The 20,736-nt window shown below is 28.0% G+C and overlaps 1 protein-coding gene across 2 annotated transcripts; it reads left to right on the plus strand.

Annotated features, from left to right (window-relative positions):
- Nucleotides 1–7,590: 7,590 nt before the first annotated feature.
- LOC124945813 (LEAF RUST 10 DISEASE-RESISTANCE LOCUS RECEPTOR-LIKE PROTEIN KINASE-like 1.2) lies at nucleotides 7,591–16,113 on the plus strand. 2 transcript variants are annotated; one of them, XM_047486315.1, is made up of 4 exons: nucleotides 7,591–8,446; nucleotides 13,644–13,676; nucleotides 13,759–14,010; nucleotides 15,034–16,111. In XM_047486315.1, exons 1-4 carry the CDS (start codon nucleotides 7,693–7,695, stop codon nucleotides 15,990–15,992), a joined length of 1,998 nt encoding a protein of 665 aa, XP_047342271.1. In that variant the 5' UTR covers nucleotides 7,591–7,692; the 3' UTR covers nucleotides 15,993–16,111. The 2 variants fall into 2 exon arrangements, with proteins under 2 accessions (XP_047342271.1, XP_047342270.1); XM_047486314.1 differs by lacking the exon at nucleotides 7,591–8,446 and adding an exon at nucleotides 12,173–13,429 and having other exon boundaries at nucleotides 15,034–16,113.
- Nucleotides 16,114–20,736: the final 4,623 nt, after the last annotated feature.

Here is a 20,736-nt window from a genome sequence, read left to right on the forward strand (position 1 = left end):
CCATGCATTTTAATTATTTATCTCTCTCAGTAATTTATTTTCTTTTATTTATATATAAGAGAACTAGATGAAGATGGGTCGTGTATAGTGATGCACATTATTTTTTTTTATCTTTCACTTCATTTTAAATTGGACCACTAGGAGACAAATTCTTAACTACTAACATGATTCAAACTATTAATATTCAAGATAGATACAACTCAAATCACAAACAACTAATATTCAACATAGATAAAAAAAATCACTAAGAGAGAACAACTAACATGGTGTGCTAGTAGTTGAATGCTGTTGAGTGAACTTTTGTAGTTGATTAACCATTATATAGTTGATTGAACTTTAATACTTGATTGAGTTTCTAATAAATCACAGAAGATGAACAGACATGAAAAAGAAAGAGACTTTTTTTAAAGAGAGAAAATAGATAAATAACAATTAAAAGTTTAAAAAAGAGAATCAATCTATTGATTAAAATGATTAATAATTTTATTTTTTTATTAATATATATTATTAAATTAATAGATTCAATTAGTTAGTTAATTGAATTAAAAAAATATATTTTTTTTATTCTCTTATATATAAATTTAAGTAACACAATCATTTATTATTTATTTTAATTTGAGTTATTTTTATTATTGAAAATAAATTTTAATTTTTACAATAAATAAAGAAAATAAATTATTGAGAGAGATAAATAATTAAAATGCGTGTTTATAGTGACATATACAATAATTTAAAAAAGAATATTTATAATAATAAAAATTGTTAAGTGTTTTTTAAATTATTATGTGTTTTTTAATAATAAAAATTGATTTTCTTTTATTGAATGTATCTTATTTAATACGGAGAGAGAAAATGAAAGAGAAAGAAAATTATTAAGGAAGATAAAAGAAAAAATATATATATATATATATATATATCGAGTCAGCAAATCTAATCAGCGCTCGCTGCCTCATTCGCTACGAATTTTTCGCTCCCCCTATCATTACTTTAATTATTTATACAAATATATATAAAAATATATTTATAAAATATAATAAACAAATATATATTCAAATATTAAAATAAAAATTAGAAATATTTCATATATATTTACTATTTATTTTTTTAGTTTAGGAGTTAGGATGAATTAAAAATATTGTTTTTTCATTTTAATTTAAATTCTCAATGTTTATGACTTTTAATTTTTAAGAATTGACTCTCTAAATACTGAGTGTACCGTTTAATATATATATATATATAGATAGCCGAAGTCTAAGATCCTCAATTAACTCTAGCTTACAAGATTTTAAATGCTTAATGAGCACTAATAGAATAACAATAGAGAATATGAACTTTATCAAGAGAGAGAAAAGATTTATTTTTTAAATTCACTCTCACTGTAACAAATTTCTACACTTTATTATTACTCGCAGTAATAATATTAATTCTAGAGAAGAGTTTTATTTTTTTCCAATTAAGAAATATTTTACTGTTTGAGCGTGATAATGCAGGGATTGTGCCATGTTTTGAAAAGCTTTTAAATATAACTTGTTTTGAACTAGAAAGAATTAATTAATTAATTAAAGTAACTTAGAAGAGAAGTCAAATTTGATGGCTGAGAGTTGAAAGGGAAGTCGGTAGTTGTTCGTTTCTGGTCTACTCCAAATTTGTTTTTTAAATGAGAGTAATTTAATTTTAATTTTAACTTCAATAATATTAAAAATAAAAATTTTGAGAATAAAAATAAAATAAAATTATGACATAAACCAACCTTGTCAACTTATTATACTTTCTTCTTTCAAATCATTATTTGCACTCAATCTATGGTCTTGTTTGAATTGAGTTTTTTTTTATTAATTTGATTATTTTAAAATAATATTATTGATAATAATTTTAAGGAGGTATTTTTTTTTTAATAAAAATACTTATAAGATATTAATATATAATGATAGAATAATAAAATAATAATTTAAAAATATATATTATTTTAGTTAATAAATTTAATAATATAATAAATGAAATATAAGTAAAATAATATTTTTAGTTTTATGTATTCAAATAAACCAAATAAAAGAAGGACTACCAGACATACTTATTTGTAAATAAAATAATAACATTTTGAATATTAAAGATGTTGAATGTTTTTGAAAAATATAATATATGATCATTAAAAAAAATCATCATAACAATTAATATATATCATTATCATTCACCTGTTTAAATTTTATATTTTCCAAATAACTGAGTAGGAATTGAAATTATGGTCTCCCACATATAATTGAATATAATTCGCACTCATATCTATTATAATTTGAATTTTTATAAATATCTTAGAAGCATTAGTATTTAGCGTGGAACATAAACCTTTTAACTATTAATTTTATTAATTGTTGACTTGTTTTTAAGCTCATTTATACTCAAATAAAATTTAAATCCATATATATATATATATATTTATATATATATTTATATTTATATTTATATTTATATTTGACCTATCATAATTCTAAAATAATATTATTATATATAAATAATATTAAAATAATATTAAAATTTTTTAAATTTAAAATAATTCAAAAAGAAATTAAAGATCAAATTAAAGTTAATATTATGATAATTACTCTAATTAGAAAAAAACAAAATAAAAATTCAAATATAATTTGAAGTTAAAATATTATATTTATTTTACTCAAATTAAACCCAAAAATGGTGATAAAAGGGACGATGACGCCCGTTAGCCCAGACACGGACGAAACGCCACAGAACGCCAAACGATGCGTTTTGACACGTCTTCTTTGCCAATGCAGGGGTCGTCGAAATCGCGATCGATCGTCGATGATCCTTCTAGAAGCTCTATATTCGCCTACAATTGAGCTTATTCTCTAATTTTTCACCCATGTGCTCTCTTCGCCATGATTTTGACCTAGAAATAGTTTTGAGAATTTGATTTTTGTAGAAATCGATTGATCGTGATTAGGGTTAGGAAGTATGGCCACTTCCTAATATTCTTAGATCCTCATAAATATTTTCCCAAAGTTGAGAAACCTAATAAGAAATTAGTAAGATTAACCTCAATAATGTAATGCAATAAAATTATACAACAATTGTAACTCACTCTTGTCTTGAAATAGGGTATGTAACGTCTATCATGCTCGTCAATTGGTGTAAAATGATTATCATATTCTCGTGTGAACTTACTACATCAATTGAATGAAAACCTTGAGTCCATGCATGTAAATTGGAAGATAAATGTAAAAGTAATTGAGCATTTAGTTGTAAATAGATTCAGCCTCCGGACAATTTTTTAATATGTATGAAAGAGCCCTCTCTCGATCACCTGGTCCGTACGTGTAACTATTTCCCTTTGATAACTCTTCCAAACATATAAATACAGATAGGATTGAATCTCGCACATAAGTACACGGGGATCTTGATCTTCCAAATATCTCGCACATAAGCTAATACTTTCATTCACCATATAACTCTCACTAATTAAACCCTTGGGAAAAAATTTATTTCTAAGATAATTCTTCAATATACTCATGTACTGCTCAATAGGGTACATTTATCGATAGTGTACAGGTCATCCAAGAAAAGCCTCGAATGCTAGATGTATGAGTAAATGAACCATTATATCGAAAAAAATGGCAGGAATATTTTTTTGAGCTTGCATAACATTATAACAATATTAAGTTGAAGTTGATCAAAATCACGTTTATTCAACGACTTACAACATAATAACCGGAAAAACTTCAATAGATTCACAACTGCATCGTAGACATCTTCCGAAATTAAGTTATGTGTCGCTAAAAGAAAAAGATATTCTAATATGATATGACAATCATGACTCTTTAAACCCCAAATCTGTTTTCATCTATTTCAACACAACCCGCAATGTTAGAACGGAATCCTTCCAACATCTTTATTTTTTTCAAAATTCTTACAGAATTTTTTTTTGACTAGGAGAAAGTGCGTATAGGGCAGCGGGATATTGGAGAACTCCATCGACTTCAACGAGATGTAATGAGTGTCTTATGTCCATCAATTGTAAAAAATTTCGAGCCTTCAGTCTATCTTTCGTTTTTTCTTTCACATCCATTATTGTTCCGACAATATTATTGCAAATACTTTTCTCATTATACATGATATATAGATTATGTCACAACAGTAGAGTTTTTCAGTATGGTAGAATAAGGAACATAGATAATTTTTTCAATTATCTTATTGCGGATTTTCGTTCTTTTTGAATGATGTTTACTTAAAACAACTCCTTTTTCCATATTGATAATTTTAAAAAATCTTTTAATATATAATTCCAAGTTGATGAGTCAATCAGAATCAAGTTATTCCTATTCCAAATTTCAGTCTCTCTAGTTTTTTAAATAAATAATGATTTATAACTATTCAAAATTTTCACTTACTTATATAATTTGAAATTATAAAGTATGAATATATAATTTGAAATTATATGCTGGTATATAACTCACTTGTCACACTAATATATATTTATTTTTATAACTTTTTGTACGATAAATTCAAATAGGTTACAATTTTCTCTTTCTAAAAAAAACATAAAAAAAATGTAGTCATTTTATTCATAATTTTTCTGTAATTTTTTTTTAAGATTGAAAGGTGTCATATTTCTTTTTCCATCACTCAGATTTATCATCTCAAATTTTGATAATTAGAATAATACTCTCAATATTTGGTGAGTCGTCTAATACTCATACACTCCCTCCAATCGTGTGGGTAACCGACCATTTCTCGAGAGTCTGTATTATTTCTCAAGAGTCCGTATTCATCTCTTTTTTTTGCAACAAAAGAGACGCTGATGTTGAATTTGGAGTTCTTATTATTTTTCTACTAAGATATTTTAGAATTAATCTTTCATTTGAAGACCATTTTACATGTATTTTCTAATAATCTCGATGAGTTTCTCACTATTTTAACCATATTTGTATATGTTCGTATTTTGAGTTACTATAAAAAAAAAAAAGTTTCTTGATTAATGGATTAATTTCATTATAATCTTAATATTTGTAAATTTATTTCAGATAATGTATATATTTTTTATTTTTAGATGTTATTTTCTATTATTTACAAATTAATATTTTATACTTAACTCCTTGTTTAATTTATTGAGAATTAAAATTTATTTTAAAAAAAGAAATAAATTCAAATGTAGATAATTTTTTATTTATAAATATAAATATATGTATAAAATATAAAGAAATGATGTATAGGTTAATTTGTATATTAATTCAATGTTACACATTAAGGCGTGTTGTTCGGATTGTTTTTTTTTTAAAACCTAGATGAAAAAAAATAATAATTGTTGATGATTTTAATTTTTGAGGAGGTGGTGATTATTTTTAATAAAAAGACTTAAAACTATTGATGTATATAAATAAAATAAAAAATAATAATTTAAAATATATGATATTTTAGTATTTTAGTTAATGAAATGATACGATGATTAAGAAGTTAATAATTAAAAATTTTAATTTTTTTTTTGAGTTATTTTAAAACTCATACCCCCAAATTAAAAATTATATGAATATTTAAATGAATGTGAGGAACACGAGGACATTATTATTATAATTATAGTAGGGATTTTAAAACCAATAAAAAGCAATAAAGTACACTATAATAAAAAACAAAGTTCTATTATAAAATAATCATTAAACTCTTATAATATTATTACAATTTGGTACGCGTACCAGTTGGGCTTGTTTAAGAACTATTTATTTTTTTCTCTAAATGAAATTATATCATGTGTGACCAGGTCAAACCAATTTTATACTCATTATTCAAAACAAGAAAAATGTGATAAAATTAATTATTGATGCCTCCTATCAAATTAATTTAATTATACAACAATTTAATATTAACTGAAATATTTTTTTCCATTGTCAAAGTATGTATATAGACCTAATATTGCTGAAAATTTTAAATTTAAAAATATATTTAATTTTTAAATGGGCTGATCAATCATTGTATAATGTTTGAAAAATGTGAACCGCTTCATGGTTTAATCCTCTAACTTGTTTCAAGGTCTAAACACATCACACATGGGAGATTTCTCAATCAATTAATTAAGTTAGACCGTCATTAAATGAAAATTCAGTTAATTTTCTTGACTTTAATTTTATTTAAGGAATGAATGTCAAGTCAAAATAACTTTGTTGAACCTTTTATTTATTTAAGTATTTGATTTCCAAATACATTATATTAGTCACCAAGTCTCAAGGTTGGATTGGATTTGGATAGCTGTAACGTCTATATAACTTTTTATTTTTTAATTATTTATATTTTTTAAAATAATACAAAGATATATATTGGCATTCTCGGGTTTGGTTATTTTTATAATTTAAAAAAATTAAATATCACTTCAATTCCTCTCTCATACTTATAATCAATTAATTCATTAATTAAAATACTAAAATATATTTTATTTTAAATTATTTTATTTATATATTAATACCATTTAAGTCTTTTTTTTAAAAAAAAACATCCTCAATTCCTCAAAATTATTATCAATTATCATTTTTCCCTCTTTAAGTTATTTCAATAACCCAACCAAACAAAGCCTAAGGTTAAAAAAAAAAAAAAGTTTAATTAATTAATTATTTTAGTATTTTTTGAAATGAGTGCTTATATATTAATACATAAATTGCATCAATTATAGTACAATATCTTTGACAAATCTAACTTAATATATGTGCCATAAAAATAAGTATTTCTCAAAACAATTTAATTTTATATAAATAAAACAAAAAAAAAATAAGAATTTTTTTTTTAAAACAAGAGATGAATTATAATCCCTTTGCCACTCCTTCTAGAATAATTGAAAATATCAATTATTGAATTCAATAATTGGTTTGCTTGTATTTAGATGTGGCCAATTCTACATATATATTTCCAAAATAAATTAGAACCCTACAACAATTAAAAATTGAAGTTAGGTTAAACAAGGCTAGTTAATTTCAGACTAGAGATTTAAATTTGTTTGAGATTTTATCCATTTTTTATTTATAAATTCTTTTTTTTATCATATTAATATTATTCTAATCATTAAATTAATAATTTTATCAATTTAAATATTAAAATATTTTTACTTTATCTTTATAAAATTTAAAATTTAAATATAAAAAATATTATAATAATATAAAAAATTAAAAAGTCAAATAAATTATTTTTAATTGAATATATATTTTTTAAATAAAACTTTCAAATAACCTATAGAAGAAGCACAAAACAACTTTAGAAAGAATGCATAATTTTATTTTGAGTAACCATATAGAACTTAAATTTGATGTCATAAATAGTGTCAGGAATTATGTGTCAACACGTGATTGAACTTGAAAAATTAATCATCAAATTCACTCTCTAATTCTTTTGTTTTCTAACTAAACAAAAAGAAGACTATAAATTAGTCAGAAGTACATAACCATTGTAGTTCTAATAAATATTGTGAATGTCAAAATGTTTGAATTTTCAACAAATTGCCTAAATTTTATTCAGCCCATTCTCTACACAAATCAGGTCAATTTATGCCCACAAATACTATCCACCACTTGTTCACTCATCTTCTCTATATCTCTCTAAAGTATACATACATATCTAAATAGAAAGGAAGACTAGGCTTATTGATCCCATATGTCATCTTTTTTCTGTTTCTCTATCTAATAATAACTTTCAGATTCTTCAGAAATGAAGCTAATACCCTTTTTAACTCTTAGCTTCTTAATTTTCTATCTTTTAACCCTCAAAGTTTATTGCACCAAAGAAGACGATCCCAAGTTTGTTGATTGCGCCCCCTTAAAATGTGGAGATCTTAACATCAGCTTCCCTTTTTACATCAAAGATCAACAAAAACCCTACTGTGGATTTCCTGGGTTCGATCTAATCTGCGAAAACAAGAACACTACTCCAATCCTCCAAATCCTAGATAACACCTACCATGTTCAGAACATTTTCTACAACAACCGCTCCATCCGGGTGGCCAACACCGCCGCTTTCACCGCCGGCGGATGCTTGCCGGAGATAAAGAACTTGTCACTAACAGAGCATAAATTCGAGCTCCCTCGATTTGTTTCGAAGCTTCTATTATTTCCAAACTGTTCAAGGCAGTTGCCTAGGAATATTGAGCGGCACAAGATTGGATTTTGCGGAGGAGGGAATGGGTTGGCGATGATGGAAGGCCATGAGGATTGGAATAGGGCGATAAACGCGTGTCCAAGAGAGGTGGTGGCTCCGGTGGAATTGGGTGAAGGAGATCTGGTTAGGAATGAAGCTCATTATTTGTTGGAAGTGATGAAGAGGGGATTTACATTGGATTGGATTGCGAGTAATTGTGCAGAGTGTTCGAGAAGTGGAGGAAGATGCGGATTTAATTCAACTGATCTTATTATCCGGTGTTTCTGCCGTGATAGGGTTCATAGAGTCAGCTGCAAACCTAATCCTGGTACTCTCTCTTTCTCTCTCTCTCTCTGCAATTATTTGTTTGCTTGATGGAAAACCACACTTTGATAAGTTGGGTTTCTAAGTTCTAACCAAATTTATGAAAATAAATTATCTAAAAAGAAGAAGTAAATGTTGACAAATAGGCAAAGTTGATTATTATAATCTTAGAAATCAATTGGTTTGGCCTAATAGATTAGGCTTTGGGAAATTAATATGTGAAATTAATGAACTAGTTAGAGATGAAATGATTGATATCCATGGAATATTTCTAAATTTGTCTAATGTTGTCTTATCAATAGTGAAGTGGAAGACTTTGGTTGTTTTGTCATTTCATTTTCATTTTCACCTTATCTTCATTGATTAAGTTGGTGACCACAATTAAAGAACTATTGGTAGATGTTAGTGGGTGTAAGGCCTTGTTTGAGGAATGAGTTTTTTTGGATTTTATTTAGGTTTTATCTAAAAAAATATTTGTTTGATAAAAAGTGAAAATATTAGTTTTTAAAATTTGAAGACTAATTTGTCATTTAACTTTAGAGGATATAGTGTAGGTGAGAAAATGATGGTTTAGAGATGAAGGATAAAATTAGAGGATAGTTTTGATATTTAAATGATAAAATTATTTGATTTGATAGTTGATAAGATATTTGAGTTTTGGGATAAAAACTGAGTTTTATCTCAAAAACCCTTTCATCAAACGTGGCCTAAGAAACATATGAGGTGAACTGAATTAAAAATAATTTATTAACTATATATATTTTAACCTTTTAATAATAATAATACTTATATTTACCTAGTAATTATTGTGATATTTTTTAATCTTCCTATTAAAAAAAATCAATTTTACAAAAATTGACAACATTTTGTCACGCTACATTACTTTAATAATGTTTCTGAGTGTTCATCGGTTCGATTTTCGAGTTATTTGAATTTCAACATTTTTTTTAGCTAATTTAAAAATTGAAACAAATTCAAATAAATTCTAATAAAATCGAATCGAACCGTATTTGATTTTTTTAAATATATTATATAATAAAATATATAACTAAAATAAATATAAAAAAAATATTTTTTGTTTTCTAAATCAATCTCATTAATCCTAACAGCCCAAAATAATAAGAAGCACAATGAATCTCATTAATCTTAAAAGCCAAAATAAAAACAAGCACATTCTAACAAAGATTGAACATACTGCATCTAACATATTTCATTGTTCTTTAACCTAAACGTCTATTGTCACAGTTGAATATATAGTGAGTGCTAGGATGATGTTAACAAACAGGTGTCTAAATGAGATAATAGATATAAAAATTAACAAATTAAATAATTCCAATATAATCAAACATTATTTTATTACCGTCTTATTAATCATGTCAATAAACTCATTAACTAAAACACTAAAATATTATTTATTTAAAAAAATGATTTTAAATTATATTTCTCAAAATCATCTAAACTCATAGCAGAATAAGGCCTAAGATTGTTGCCTCAATTATTATTCTAATAAAATGGCCTCTAAGAAATTAGACTCATGTTTGAATCACTCTGTTACACTTTAAACTATAACTGAGCCTTTCGAGTTTTTTTGATTCAAGAAACGAGTTCTTGAATGTTGGGACCAAGGATGTAATTCAATACTCAAATGCAGCGGACATAAAGTGAGGAAAGAATCTGAGGTTAAAGAGAGGAGAAACCGGGATGAGAAGAGAATACCACTAGAATACACCTATTAGTCCAAGAAAGAGATTAAGGGCCGAGAGATAACTTAGAGCAACAAGTTTCACAAACTTCAATTCATAGCCCAAAAAGTGGGGTGGACATCAGCATTTAAAAAGGCTGAATTACCCAAGAGTATTCGGTTACAACTACTTCCAAAATAATAGAATTCGGTTTAAGAGAAATAAGAGAGAAATGAAACAAAACAGAATTATTCAATAAAAAACATAAACTGACCCATATGCACACTAGGGCCGAGAGACGGGTGCTGCAAATATTTTAGGACCGAGGCTTTGGTGAGCAGACCGTAACACACTCTTAAAAGGTGATCTTCCAAAACCAATGATTGGGTATGAGAAACCTGCTTAGTAAACACTTCTATATTGTTAATTACATAATTGAATTACATTTACCCAAAATTTCATTTTCCTCTTAGTAACCTCCAACATCATGACTTTTATTGAACATAGATATGTCTCACTATAAACATTAATGATTTACCATAATTTACATTGGTAATGGCTTTTTAAAACGTCGGTTAAGCTCAATATGAGCATATATAACGAGATTATGGCCCGTCGTCAAAGCTAAATACGAGCCTTATTGACATGCAATAACTATTGTCGGTAATGCTCATATTGAGCTTTAATCTTCGATACCCTTGTGTTTCTCTCGAGTCAAGTAGTGCACCAAATAATATAAGGGATTGATAGTAATTTCCTCTCAAGTTTCTTCTTGCACAAATCCAGCCTTCCCATAATACACCTATGAACTTTGGCATCACCACTCAACCTTCATAGTGTTCAAAATTAAGAGGGTTTCAAATTGGTTTAACTTATGGGCAATAAAGGAGGAGATGTGGTGCAAATTCCTTGTACTTGCAACTAAGGTGACAATATATTGACCATGATAATTCCCTCCTAATTACTTAATCTATCATCAGTAAGTATCTTGTAATTGATGACACATAATTCAAAGAATGACATATTGAAATTTGAATGTTATTCTAGTTATTCCAAACTATATATCCCACAGAAAAGAACCCTCGATATACAAATTCATCAAATTCACATGACATTGTTACACACTAAATCAATTGAGATTGTTTCAAGACAATGTATATATAGTAGAACCAGCCAACACGGTCTTGGCCTTTCAGTCGGTCTTGTAACCATGCCCGATCCAGAGGGTTAGGTATCGATGAGGTCCTATGTAATTTTCTTTTAACACCTTTTTAAAACAACACAGTGATATATAATATTTTAACGTTAAAATTAATAAAAAAAAATAACTTAGGTTAATTGATTAAGTATTTTTTTGTATACACTTAGTGCATGATATAGGTGAAATGTTTAAATTTTGAGAGAAATATATTTATAATTTTCTTTTTTTAGGTGACCGAACATATGAGAGGTGTGGTCATAAGTTTTTGGTGTAATTAACCATTAAAATTTAAAAAGTAGTGACTCATCAAAAATGACCAAAGATAGGCCTCGTTCGTTTATGGGTTATTCTCAAATAAGCTTGTTCTTTTGTTTGTTATGAAAAAGTTAATTATTTGTGGAAAAAACTTTAAAACTAGATTAAAAAACATATATATTAGAATATTTTGTGGCACTTTAAAACAAATTTTCTTAGATCTAAAACATTTCTAACTAAAAATGATGCCAAATAAAACCAGGCAAAACTGTCTAGGTAAATCAGTCAACAATTCCTCACCATACTTATTGCAAAACCATTCTTCTTTTCAGCTGAGAACATTGAGTTCATAAAAAGGCTTTTGTTAAATGATCGATGTGATTTCCCTTAATCTCAATAAGAGAAGCTCAAAGGTCACCTAGTGAATGTAGAAACAAACCAATTGACACACAAAATGCTAATCTACTCAAGTAGATCCTGATGCACCCGGGTCGAGTCAATCGCATTATTTCAACGAGTTTCGGATAGTATGGTCAACTACTAACTCTTAATAAACCTACTTGGCCAACTCTTGCTCTCACAAATATTAAAGTTTTTTTTTTCTTTCAACATTTGCATGCCAAACACCATGCTGATGATAATATCGGTCATATTGCACCTATCTCAAAGGTGGAGAATTAATAGTGGCTCAATAATGTCAAAATCAACCAGCCCACCCAATTATTGGAAGTAATAACATATTCTTTGTTCACATCCATTGAGGGACCCAGTCAAGTATACATAGACATCCGCAGCCCTATTTATGTATTCTCCATTTTCACATTGCCTATAGAGAAAGCAAAATGACAAAGTCAACAAGGAAAAAACTGTTTGTTTGTGACAATTTCAACTTTGCAGAAACACACACTGTCCATACACTGTTTCCCTTCTTCTTTACAATAATTCCAAGTCAAGTTACATTTTAAAATAGGGAGAGTAGACTAATTACACATTCCTAGAACCCCCACATCCCCATTACTAAAACTAAACTAAACTAAACCATCAAAGCATCATTTCATGGCTATTCCTATTCCTATTCCTCTTATTCCCTCTGTTTTCTCCCTGTTTCTTCTGTCCTGTGTTCTGTTTGAAATCATCGCCGGACAACCAACCATAAACGAAACAACAGACAAGACATGTCCAAATAATATAAGTTGCGGGAGCCATGGGATTCTCAAATTCCCTCTCACCAACTTCACCTATCCCGGATGCGGATTGTGCTCGGTCGATTGCTCAGATGGAAATCATCGACCAAGAATTCAAGTTCTGCCTACTTTATCTTTAGAATCTGAAGGGGATTTGAACAAGGGAGATTTCATCGCCATTAATGATTCAAATCTGACTTCTTTGGTGACAAATCAAGACTGTGGCTTTGTTGATAGATTTATTGGTTTTCGAAGACCATCAGAGCTACCCTCTTCTAATTCTAGATCAGGTTTGATCTTTTCATTCTTCCCCAACATGACCGTCTTTAAATGCTCTAAAATCAATGGTAGTCAAAGGGTTGATCGGGATAATGAGTATTTTGTCAATTATACTTTCCATGATTGCGAGAATTACTTGATCTATTACAACTATGGAGTTAGTAAGGTTCCAGATAAATGGCATCCCACTTGCAGTTCACCCATTTATGTGCCTGTTGTATCACCTTCGAAAGGGACAAACATGTCTGATCTCTTCTCCCTGTTGGCTTCTCGTTTCACTCTTGAATTTCATGTTTCCGAACGTTGTACAAACTGCTTCAATTCTGGAGGCCGCAATTGCCTCAATGGGCAAGGTCAATGCATTATTAGTAATGACTCAAAAAAAGGTAAATTTGTTCTTGGTGTGAATCAAGATTATGTTGAATTCTGAACGATATCAAAATCATTAAAAAAATGTACCTTTTTTTCCTGGTTAGTGGAATTTGACCATACATGTGGGACCTTAGTTATTTTTGACCATTTATATTTGGATATGTGAATTTTTTTCAGATTTGGTTTTGTCTTGTTTTTATCATAATGTTGCTAATGTTTGTTTTGCAGGACGGAATAACCGAATTATAATTATCGGAACAGGTGAATATTAATGTTTTTAAATCATTTAAACACGACAATCTTCATTGTTGTTTGATCATGATTCATTTGTCAAAAATTTCAGTTCTATCGGGGAGCTTTGTAATGGTTGGCATTGTGATTCTGATATTCTGTCAACGTAAAAGGTTGAAACTTTCATCGTATTTACCTTTTCTAAGGAACTCTTCATCTAATCCTTCTTCCAAGAGAGATCTTGAAGGGGCTACTGAGTATTTTGGAGCTTCTGTTTTCACTTATGAAGAACTTGTAGAAGCTACCAAGAGTTTTGATCCTTCTAAAGAATTGGGAGATGGAGGCTTTGGAACCGTTTATCATGGTAAGTTTTGTTTTCCTGTTTAATTGTCAATCTTTGTTAATCTATGTTGGGTTTATTGGGTGAATTGAGAGTTAGGACATCTTTTTTCAAACCTCACCATTTGAAATCCATTACGGTTAAAGTTATACAGGATGAGATTTTGTTTTAACGGTTTCAAACGTTTTAAACATATTATCTACGTGACATTTATAAATAAATACAAGATTAAGTTAACTAATTTAACTACTAAATTCAGCGATTCAGAGTTTTGACTATAATCTTTTTTTAATTCGGTAGTCAAAATACTTAATTCGTTGAAATTCGGTGGTTAAGTTGGTGAGATAAATATTTTATTTATTTATAAATGTCACGTAAATAATAAGTTAATGTTTTTAAAACTGTTAAGACAAAATCTCGTTTTTATATAATTTTAACAATAAAAAATCTCAAATTCTGAGAATTTTTGACTCCCAATTCAAACAAAACTTTAATTTGACAATATGACCCTTCTTTATTTTTTTATATTGATAAAAAATAGTAATACTATTGGTTTTTTTTTTTTTAACATTTTTATCAATATGACAAACAAAATTATGTTTTTTTAAGTAGATTATCCATGAACATTTATTGTCACTTAAAAGTTTATTATATATATATATATATATATATATCAGATACATAAACATAAAATCACTCTCGTCTAACTATTGTTACAAAATATTTCTTTCCAAAAAAAAGTTAACATATATATATATTGTATTCAAATTTTAATCTACTAGAAAGAACAAGAGTTGTGTTTAACACACTAAGATCTTTTATCAATCATATTATTAATGTATATCACTAAAGTCCTTTTATCTAAATAATCTTGAAAGTAACCTTATTTTCAATAAACTCACTTTTAAAATGTTATTATCTAGATAACCAAAAATTGAACAAAAACCCAATGAAATATAATAAGCATCACAAAAACATAACTCAAAATTCAACCAAAATATTATTGTCATTCAAAAATCATAATCACTCTTTATCTTAAAAATCCAGGAAAACTAAGCGACGGAAGAGAAGTTGCGGTGAAGCGACTATACGAGCACAACTACAAAAGAGTAATGCAATTCATGAACGAAGTCCAAATCCTCACCCGTCTCCGCCACCGAAACCTAGTCACGCTCTACGGTTGCACGTCGAGGCATAGCCGAGAGTTACTCCTCGTTTACGAGTACATATGCAATGGAACCGTCGCTGATCACCTCAACGGACACCTAGCTGAAAAACACTTACTCACATGGCCTGTCCGAATGAACATAGCCATCGAAACCGCAGCCGCTTTGGCTTATCTTCACCATAGTGACATCATTCATCGCGACGTCAAAACAACCAATATCCTCCTCGACACCAATTTCTCAGTAAAGGTGGCGGATTTCGGTCTCTCAAAATCCCTACCCGAAAACGCCACCCATGTCTCAACCGCTCCTCAAGGGACTCCCGGTTATGTTGATCCCGAGTACTACCAATGTTACCAGCTGACTGAAAAGAGCGACGTTTACAGTTTTGGAGTCGTTCTTGTTGAGCTTATCTCGTCCATGCCTGCAGTTGACATAGGCAGGCATCGACACGAGATAAACTTATCGAATTTGGCGATAAACAAGATTCAAAATTGCGCGTTTGACGATTTGATCGATTCAAGTCTCGGGTACAAATGCGATGTTAGTGTCAAGAGAATGACTACTTCGGTGGCAGAGTTGGCTTTTCGGTGTTTACAAAATGAGAAGGATTTTAGGCCTACAATGGATGAAATAGTGGAGAGTTTGAAGGAAATTAGGGACTATATTGATGATGACAAAACCAAACAGGGACTAGAAGAGATGAAAATGCCTCCACCACCTTCGCCGGAGGGAGATCATATTAATCTGATTAAATCATGTTATCCGGGATTGCCGGGGATGTCTCCGAATACTGTGACCGCAAAATGGGTAAGTGGATCAAGTATCAATTCAAGCTAAACTTAATTTATTATCAATTATTTGACTTTATAGGGATGTAAATATATATATTTTTGAGTTTAGTCTTTATATATACATATCTTGTCATTAAAAAACAAAATGTCAACTTAATTGTAAGACAGTTTTTAATAATATACTCAATTTCATATTAAGACTGAACGTGTGTAATCACTTCTTATTGTCTGCAATTTGGTTTATCATTTAATCCTCACAATTACAACTGTGGGGAAAACATCTGTCGTGTGCAAACACATCATGAGTCTGGAGTTTGATGTGAGAAAGGAAAGAATGTTGAGGATCACAAATACAAATGAAGATTTTCTTCAAATCTGACATTAAACAAGAATTCATTAGCTACGGCTACTTTAGATGTGGAATGAAAAGAGGGTAAGTCTTAGGCATTATACTTTACTGGACTATAGGACATTTCTATCATCATTTTTAATTGTCTGTGTACACCAATATAAAAGAGGATATGCATCTTTTAATTGTATAGGCTCGATGATCTTATTTGTGACCGGTAGTTAGAAGATGGTCTTCTTCGATTCAATTGAAGTCCAAAGAGGTGAATAGGGTAGAGTGATGGATAAAAAGCAAGTCCGAATTGATTTCGTACAATCCTAATACTAAATGGAATGTGTATATATTAAGATATTAGATACACTCGGAACTAGGAGAGGAACCTTATGCTACAAAAAAGAAAAACAGAAATCCATGCTATAAGTCAATATATATCTATGTCTGTTGCTGATAAAGTGCGAAGAATAATTGATTAAATTTGTGTGCGTTTCTGCGAGGAAACACTAATTATATTAGAACTTATGCCTTATGGAGTATTTATCCCATTTTAAAATTGGTCTCATAGAAGCTCAAGGCTGACATTTGATAGGCTTTTGATTTATTAGATCAACCTGGAAGCCTTTATTTTGTGTGTTTAGTGTACATGTGAATGTCTTTTACATGGTTTCCATGGTTTAAAGCAATTTATTCCACATTTGGGAAATCAGGTAGGTATCTATCTCTTCATGTATAGCCGGTGATTACCCTCATTTGTACTTCAGCAATAGTAGAAGCCCTATTTTGGCTGATGTTTACTATGTTCTTGTTTGCTTTCTTTTTCTTAAAGTAAGAAGATGTTTATGTTTGAAATATATTAGTAGAATCCTTGAGGTATAAAATGATGTCACACTTGACTTCTTCAAAAGATGTCGTATACCTGTTGCACCAAAGAAGGAGATGATCCAATTTCTGAAATGGGTGGGAAAGAGACTTGCTAAAGGTATAAAAATATATATTTTTTTAAAAAAAAATTCAATAAAGGAAGTGGCGATTGGTTTATTTCAAAAGATGCCAATAAAGACTAGAGGGAAATTGCGATTGGTAGACTAATCAATCGCCATAGGGAAAATGTGAGTGCACATTCACCAATTGCCGTTGCCAATTAAGGCAACAACGAGAACACCTTTTCCGATTGATGGCGATTAGTTTATGACTAACCGCTATAGTCTTCTGGCGATTGGTTTACCAATTGTCAGAAGGTCTTTTTTTACTAGTGTTCGAGGAGGAGCTCTCTTTTGTCAGTTCAAATTACAAAAGTATGTTCCTCTATCTACCACGAAGACAAAGTATATCGCAATCACTAAGGATTAATTGTAAGGAATTGTTGTGAATGAAAAAAGTTATAGAAAAATTGGGTCTACAAAAAAAATATACGGTGTACATTGATATCTATAGTACTATTCATTTCTCCAAAATTTGCACATTACATTCGAGATCCAAACATATTGAAGTAAGGTACCACTTGATTCGAGATGTCTTCGAGACGTAACAATTAAATTTAGATAAAGTTCATACTAGTGAGAATTGATCCGATATGATGACCAAACCTTTATCGAATGAGACGTTTAAAGATTGTCGACGAAGAGCGAATTTCTTAGAATCCATCAAATGATCTGGAGGGGGAGTTTGTTTGAACGGTTTCCCAAAGTAACCTTGTTTGACGTTCACTTTCCCAAACTAACCTAGTTTGTTCATTCATTCCCAAACTAACCTAGTTTACTATTCAAACTCAATTTTATTTTTTATTTTTTTACATTTAAAATTTATTATATATAAAGTTTATATTTTGATATATATTTTAAATTATTATTTATATAAACTAAATTATTTATATTTTAATATATATTTTAAATTATTGTTTTTATAAATTAGATTATTTATATTTTGATATATAATTTAAATATAATTATTTTTTTAAAAATTTGATTATTTGTATTTTAATATATATATATATATATTTACATTTCAATTATTATTTATATAGTGTAATAAATATTAAATAATTCTAATAAATAATTGTTGGATACTAATAAATTTAAAATATTTTAACCATAACAATATAATAATTAAATATTTGCATTTTTTAATTTATCAATTATTTATTAAATATAATAAAAAGATTACCATATTTCTAGGGTTAAAATATTAATTAAAAATATTATTATATTTAATAAATAATTGATGAATTTAAAAACGTTTTTATAAATATATAATTATTATATTATTATAATTAAAATATTTTAAATTTATTAGTATTTATCAATTATTTATTAGAATGTTAAAAGGGAATATTTATTATATATATAAATAATAATTAAAATGTATATATATATATATATATATTAAAATATAAATAATCAAATTTATAAAAAATAATTAAATTTAAATTATATATCAAAATATAAATAATTTAATTTATAAAAATAATAATTTAAAATATATATCAAAATATAAATAATTTAATTTATAAAAATAATAATTTAAATTATATATCAAAATATAAATAATTTAGTTTTATATATAATGAATTTTAAATGTAAAAGGAATAAAAAAATAAAAAAAACTAAGTTGAAATAGTAAACTAGGTTAGTTTGGGAATAAATGAACAAACTAGGTTAGTTTGGGAAAGTGAACGCCAAACTAGGTTAGTTTTGGAAACTATCCGAGTTTGTTTAGTCCAACTCATGTCACATGTGATGAGTGTTGAGATGTTCGACCTATTAGGCTTGGATTAATAATATATTATATATTGTATTATATTATATATAATAGATAGTAAGGTTTCAAGACAAAAAAAAATAGAGATAACATAAACAAAAGTAAAAGTTAGATATTCCGAATTTTATAGTGAGATGATCAGTCAATTGAACGATATTGGTTTTGGCTCGAATCATAGGTGGTGAATCCTTGCGGCATTCTCTACAATCTAATTAGCCTAGATCTTTGTTGAATTTCTCTTAGATACTCGTTTGAATATGTTCCACTTCGGTAAGATCTTTTGTTGCTATTATTCTTGTTTATCCAATCCACCATTAACAGTGAAGACTTTGTATTAGTGAACCTCTAAGGTTTTAAAGAAGACTTTGGTATAACTCACTACAATATAATAAATGTGTTTTAAGAGGTCTACAGGTCCCGTGGTTTTATCCTTGTTGAATTTTCCATACTAAAATTGATGTGTCTATGTATGCTTGATTTTTTTATAACGTGGTGTTTCGCATCTTCTTCGGAGTGCGACTAATTCCTGCAGATTAAACATAACTCGCAAACACACTTTACCAATTAACTATGCGAGCAAAATTTGGCACTTACGGGCTCGATCCCAAGACTTGCTATTTGGTTTAGTTCTCTTGATTATCTCATTGTGGCATACAAAGAAAATATTTATTCCGCAATTATTATTAAAACAATTTCTCAACAATTTTAAATGTCGAATATAGTTTTGGTGACTAAAATAACGTGTGATACAAGAAAAGATTTAGAAAAAATCGTAGAGAAATAGATTTGAAGTTTATTTTTCACGAAATTATTTACAATTTTGAACTTATAAGTTTTTTAAATTGAGTATCTTTTTTTTAGATTCATGCATTATTGCCATTGCAAATGTTGAATTTGGTTGAAATGTTAAAAAATGTGTGATGCTTACAAAGAGTTAATAATATTTGAAGAAAAAAAATTAATAAAATTTTGTAAAAAAATGATAAATTAATTAATAAAAATGCTAGACAAAATTTCAAATGACTATATTATAATAGTTTGAGCCTTCTTTGTCAAAACTCAAAATCCAAGTCACAAATAATAATTAAACTGTAGGAGAGTTCATATTCAAATTGTTTGCTCATTTAAAAACTCATACAATTAAGAAATACTTTAAAACATAGAAACCTACTTAAGAAAATATTAAGGTTAATAAAAAACATAAAAAATAATTACCCTGAAATAATAATAGTTACAAAATTAATTACTGAATTCATAAACAAATAATTATTAATTTATAAATCTCTCTTTTTTTAAATTAAATGAGAACTAAAATGATATCAGTCCGCTCAGTTATGACTTCCCTGCGAATCACTCTATTTTTTTTTAAATATGTACAATCATAAAATTAAAATAATTTATAAAATTTTTATAAGAGTTTCTTGACTAGTTAATTTTCTTTTTAACATCTTCAAATTTGAAGTCATTATTGTGCATAAATAAAACTTTAAAATTAAGGCACCAAAATTGCTTTATAGGACAGTTTGATTACTTAAATCATCAATTGAATCTGTAAACCAAGTCACCAATAATAAGAATCACAATCCAAACCAAGCCAAACAGCACAGTCAATACCCTGATTTGAACTAAGAGAATACCAATGACTATTCAATCAAAATCTAAAATTCTGAATAACGCCTTAAAACAA

This window comes from Impatiens glandulifera, chromosome 7 (genome assembly GCF_907164915.1).
Source record: "Impatiens glandulifera chromosome 7, dImpGla2.1, whole genome shotgun sequence".
In the NCBI taxonomy this organism is placed as follows: domain Eukaryota; kingdom Viridiplantae; phylum Streptophyta; class Magnoliopsida; order Ericales; family Balsaminaceae; genus Impatiens; species Impatiens glandulifera.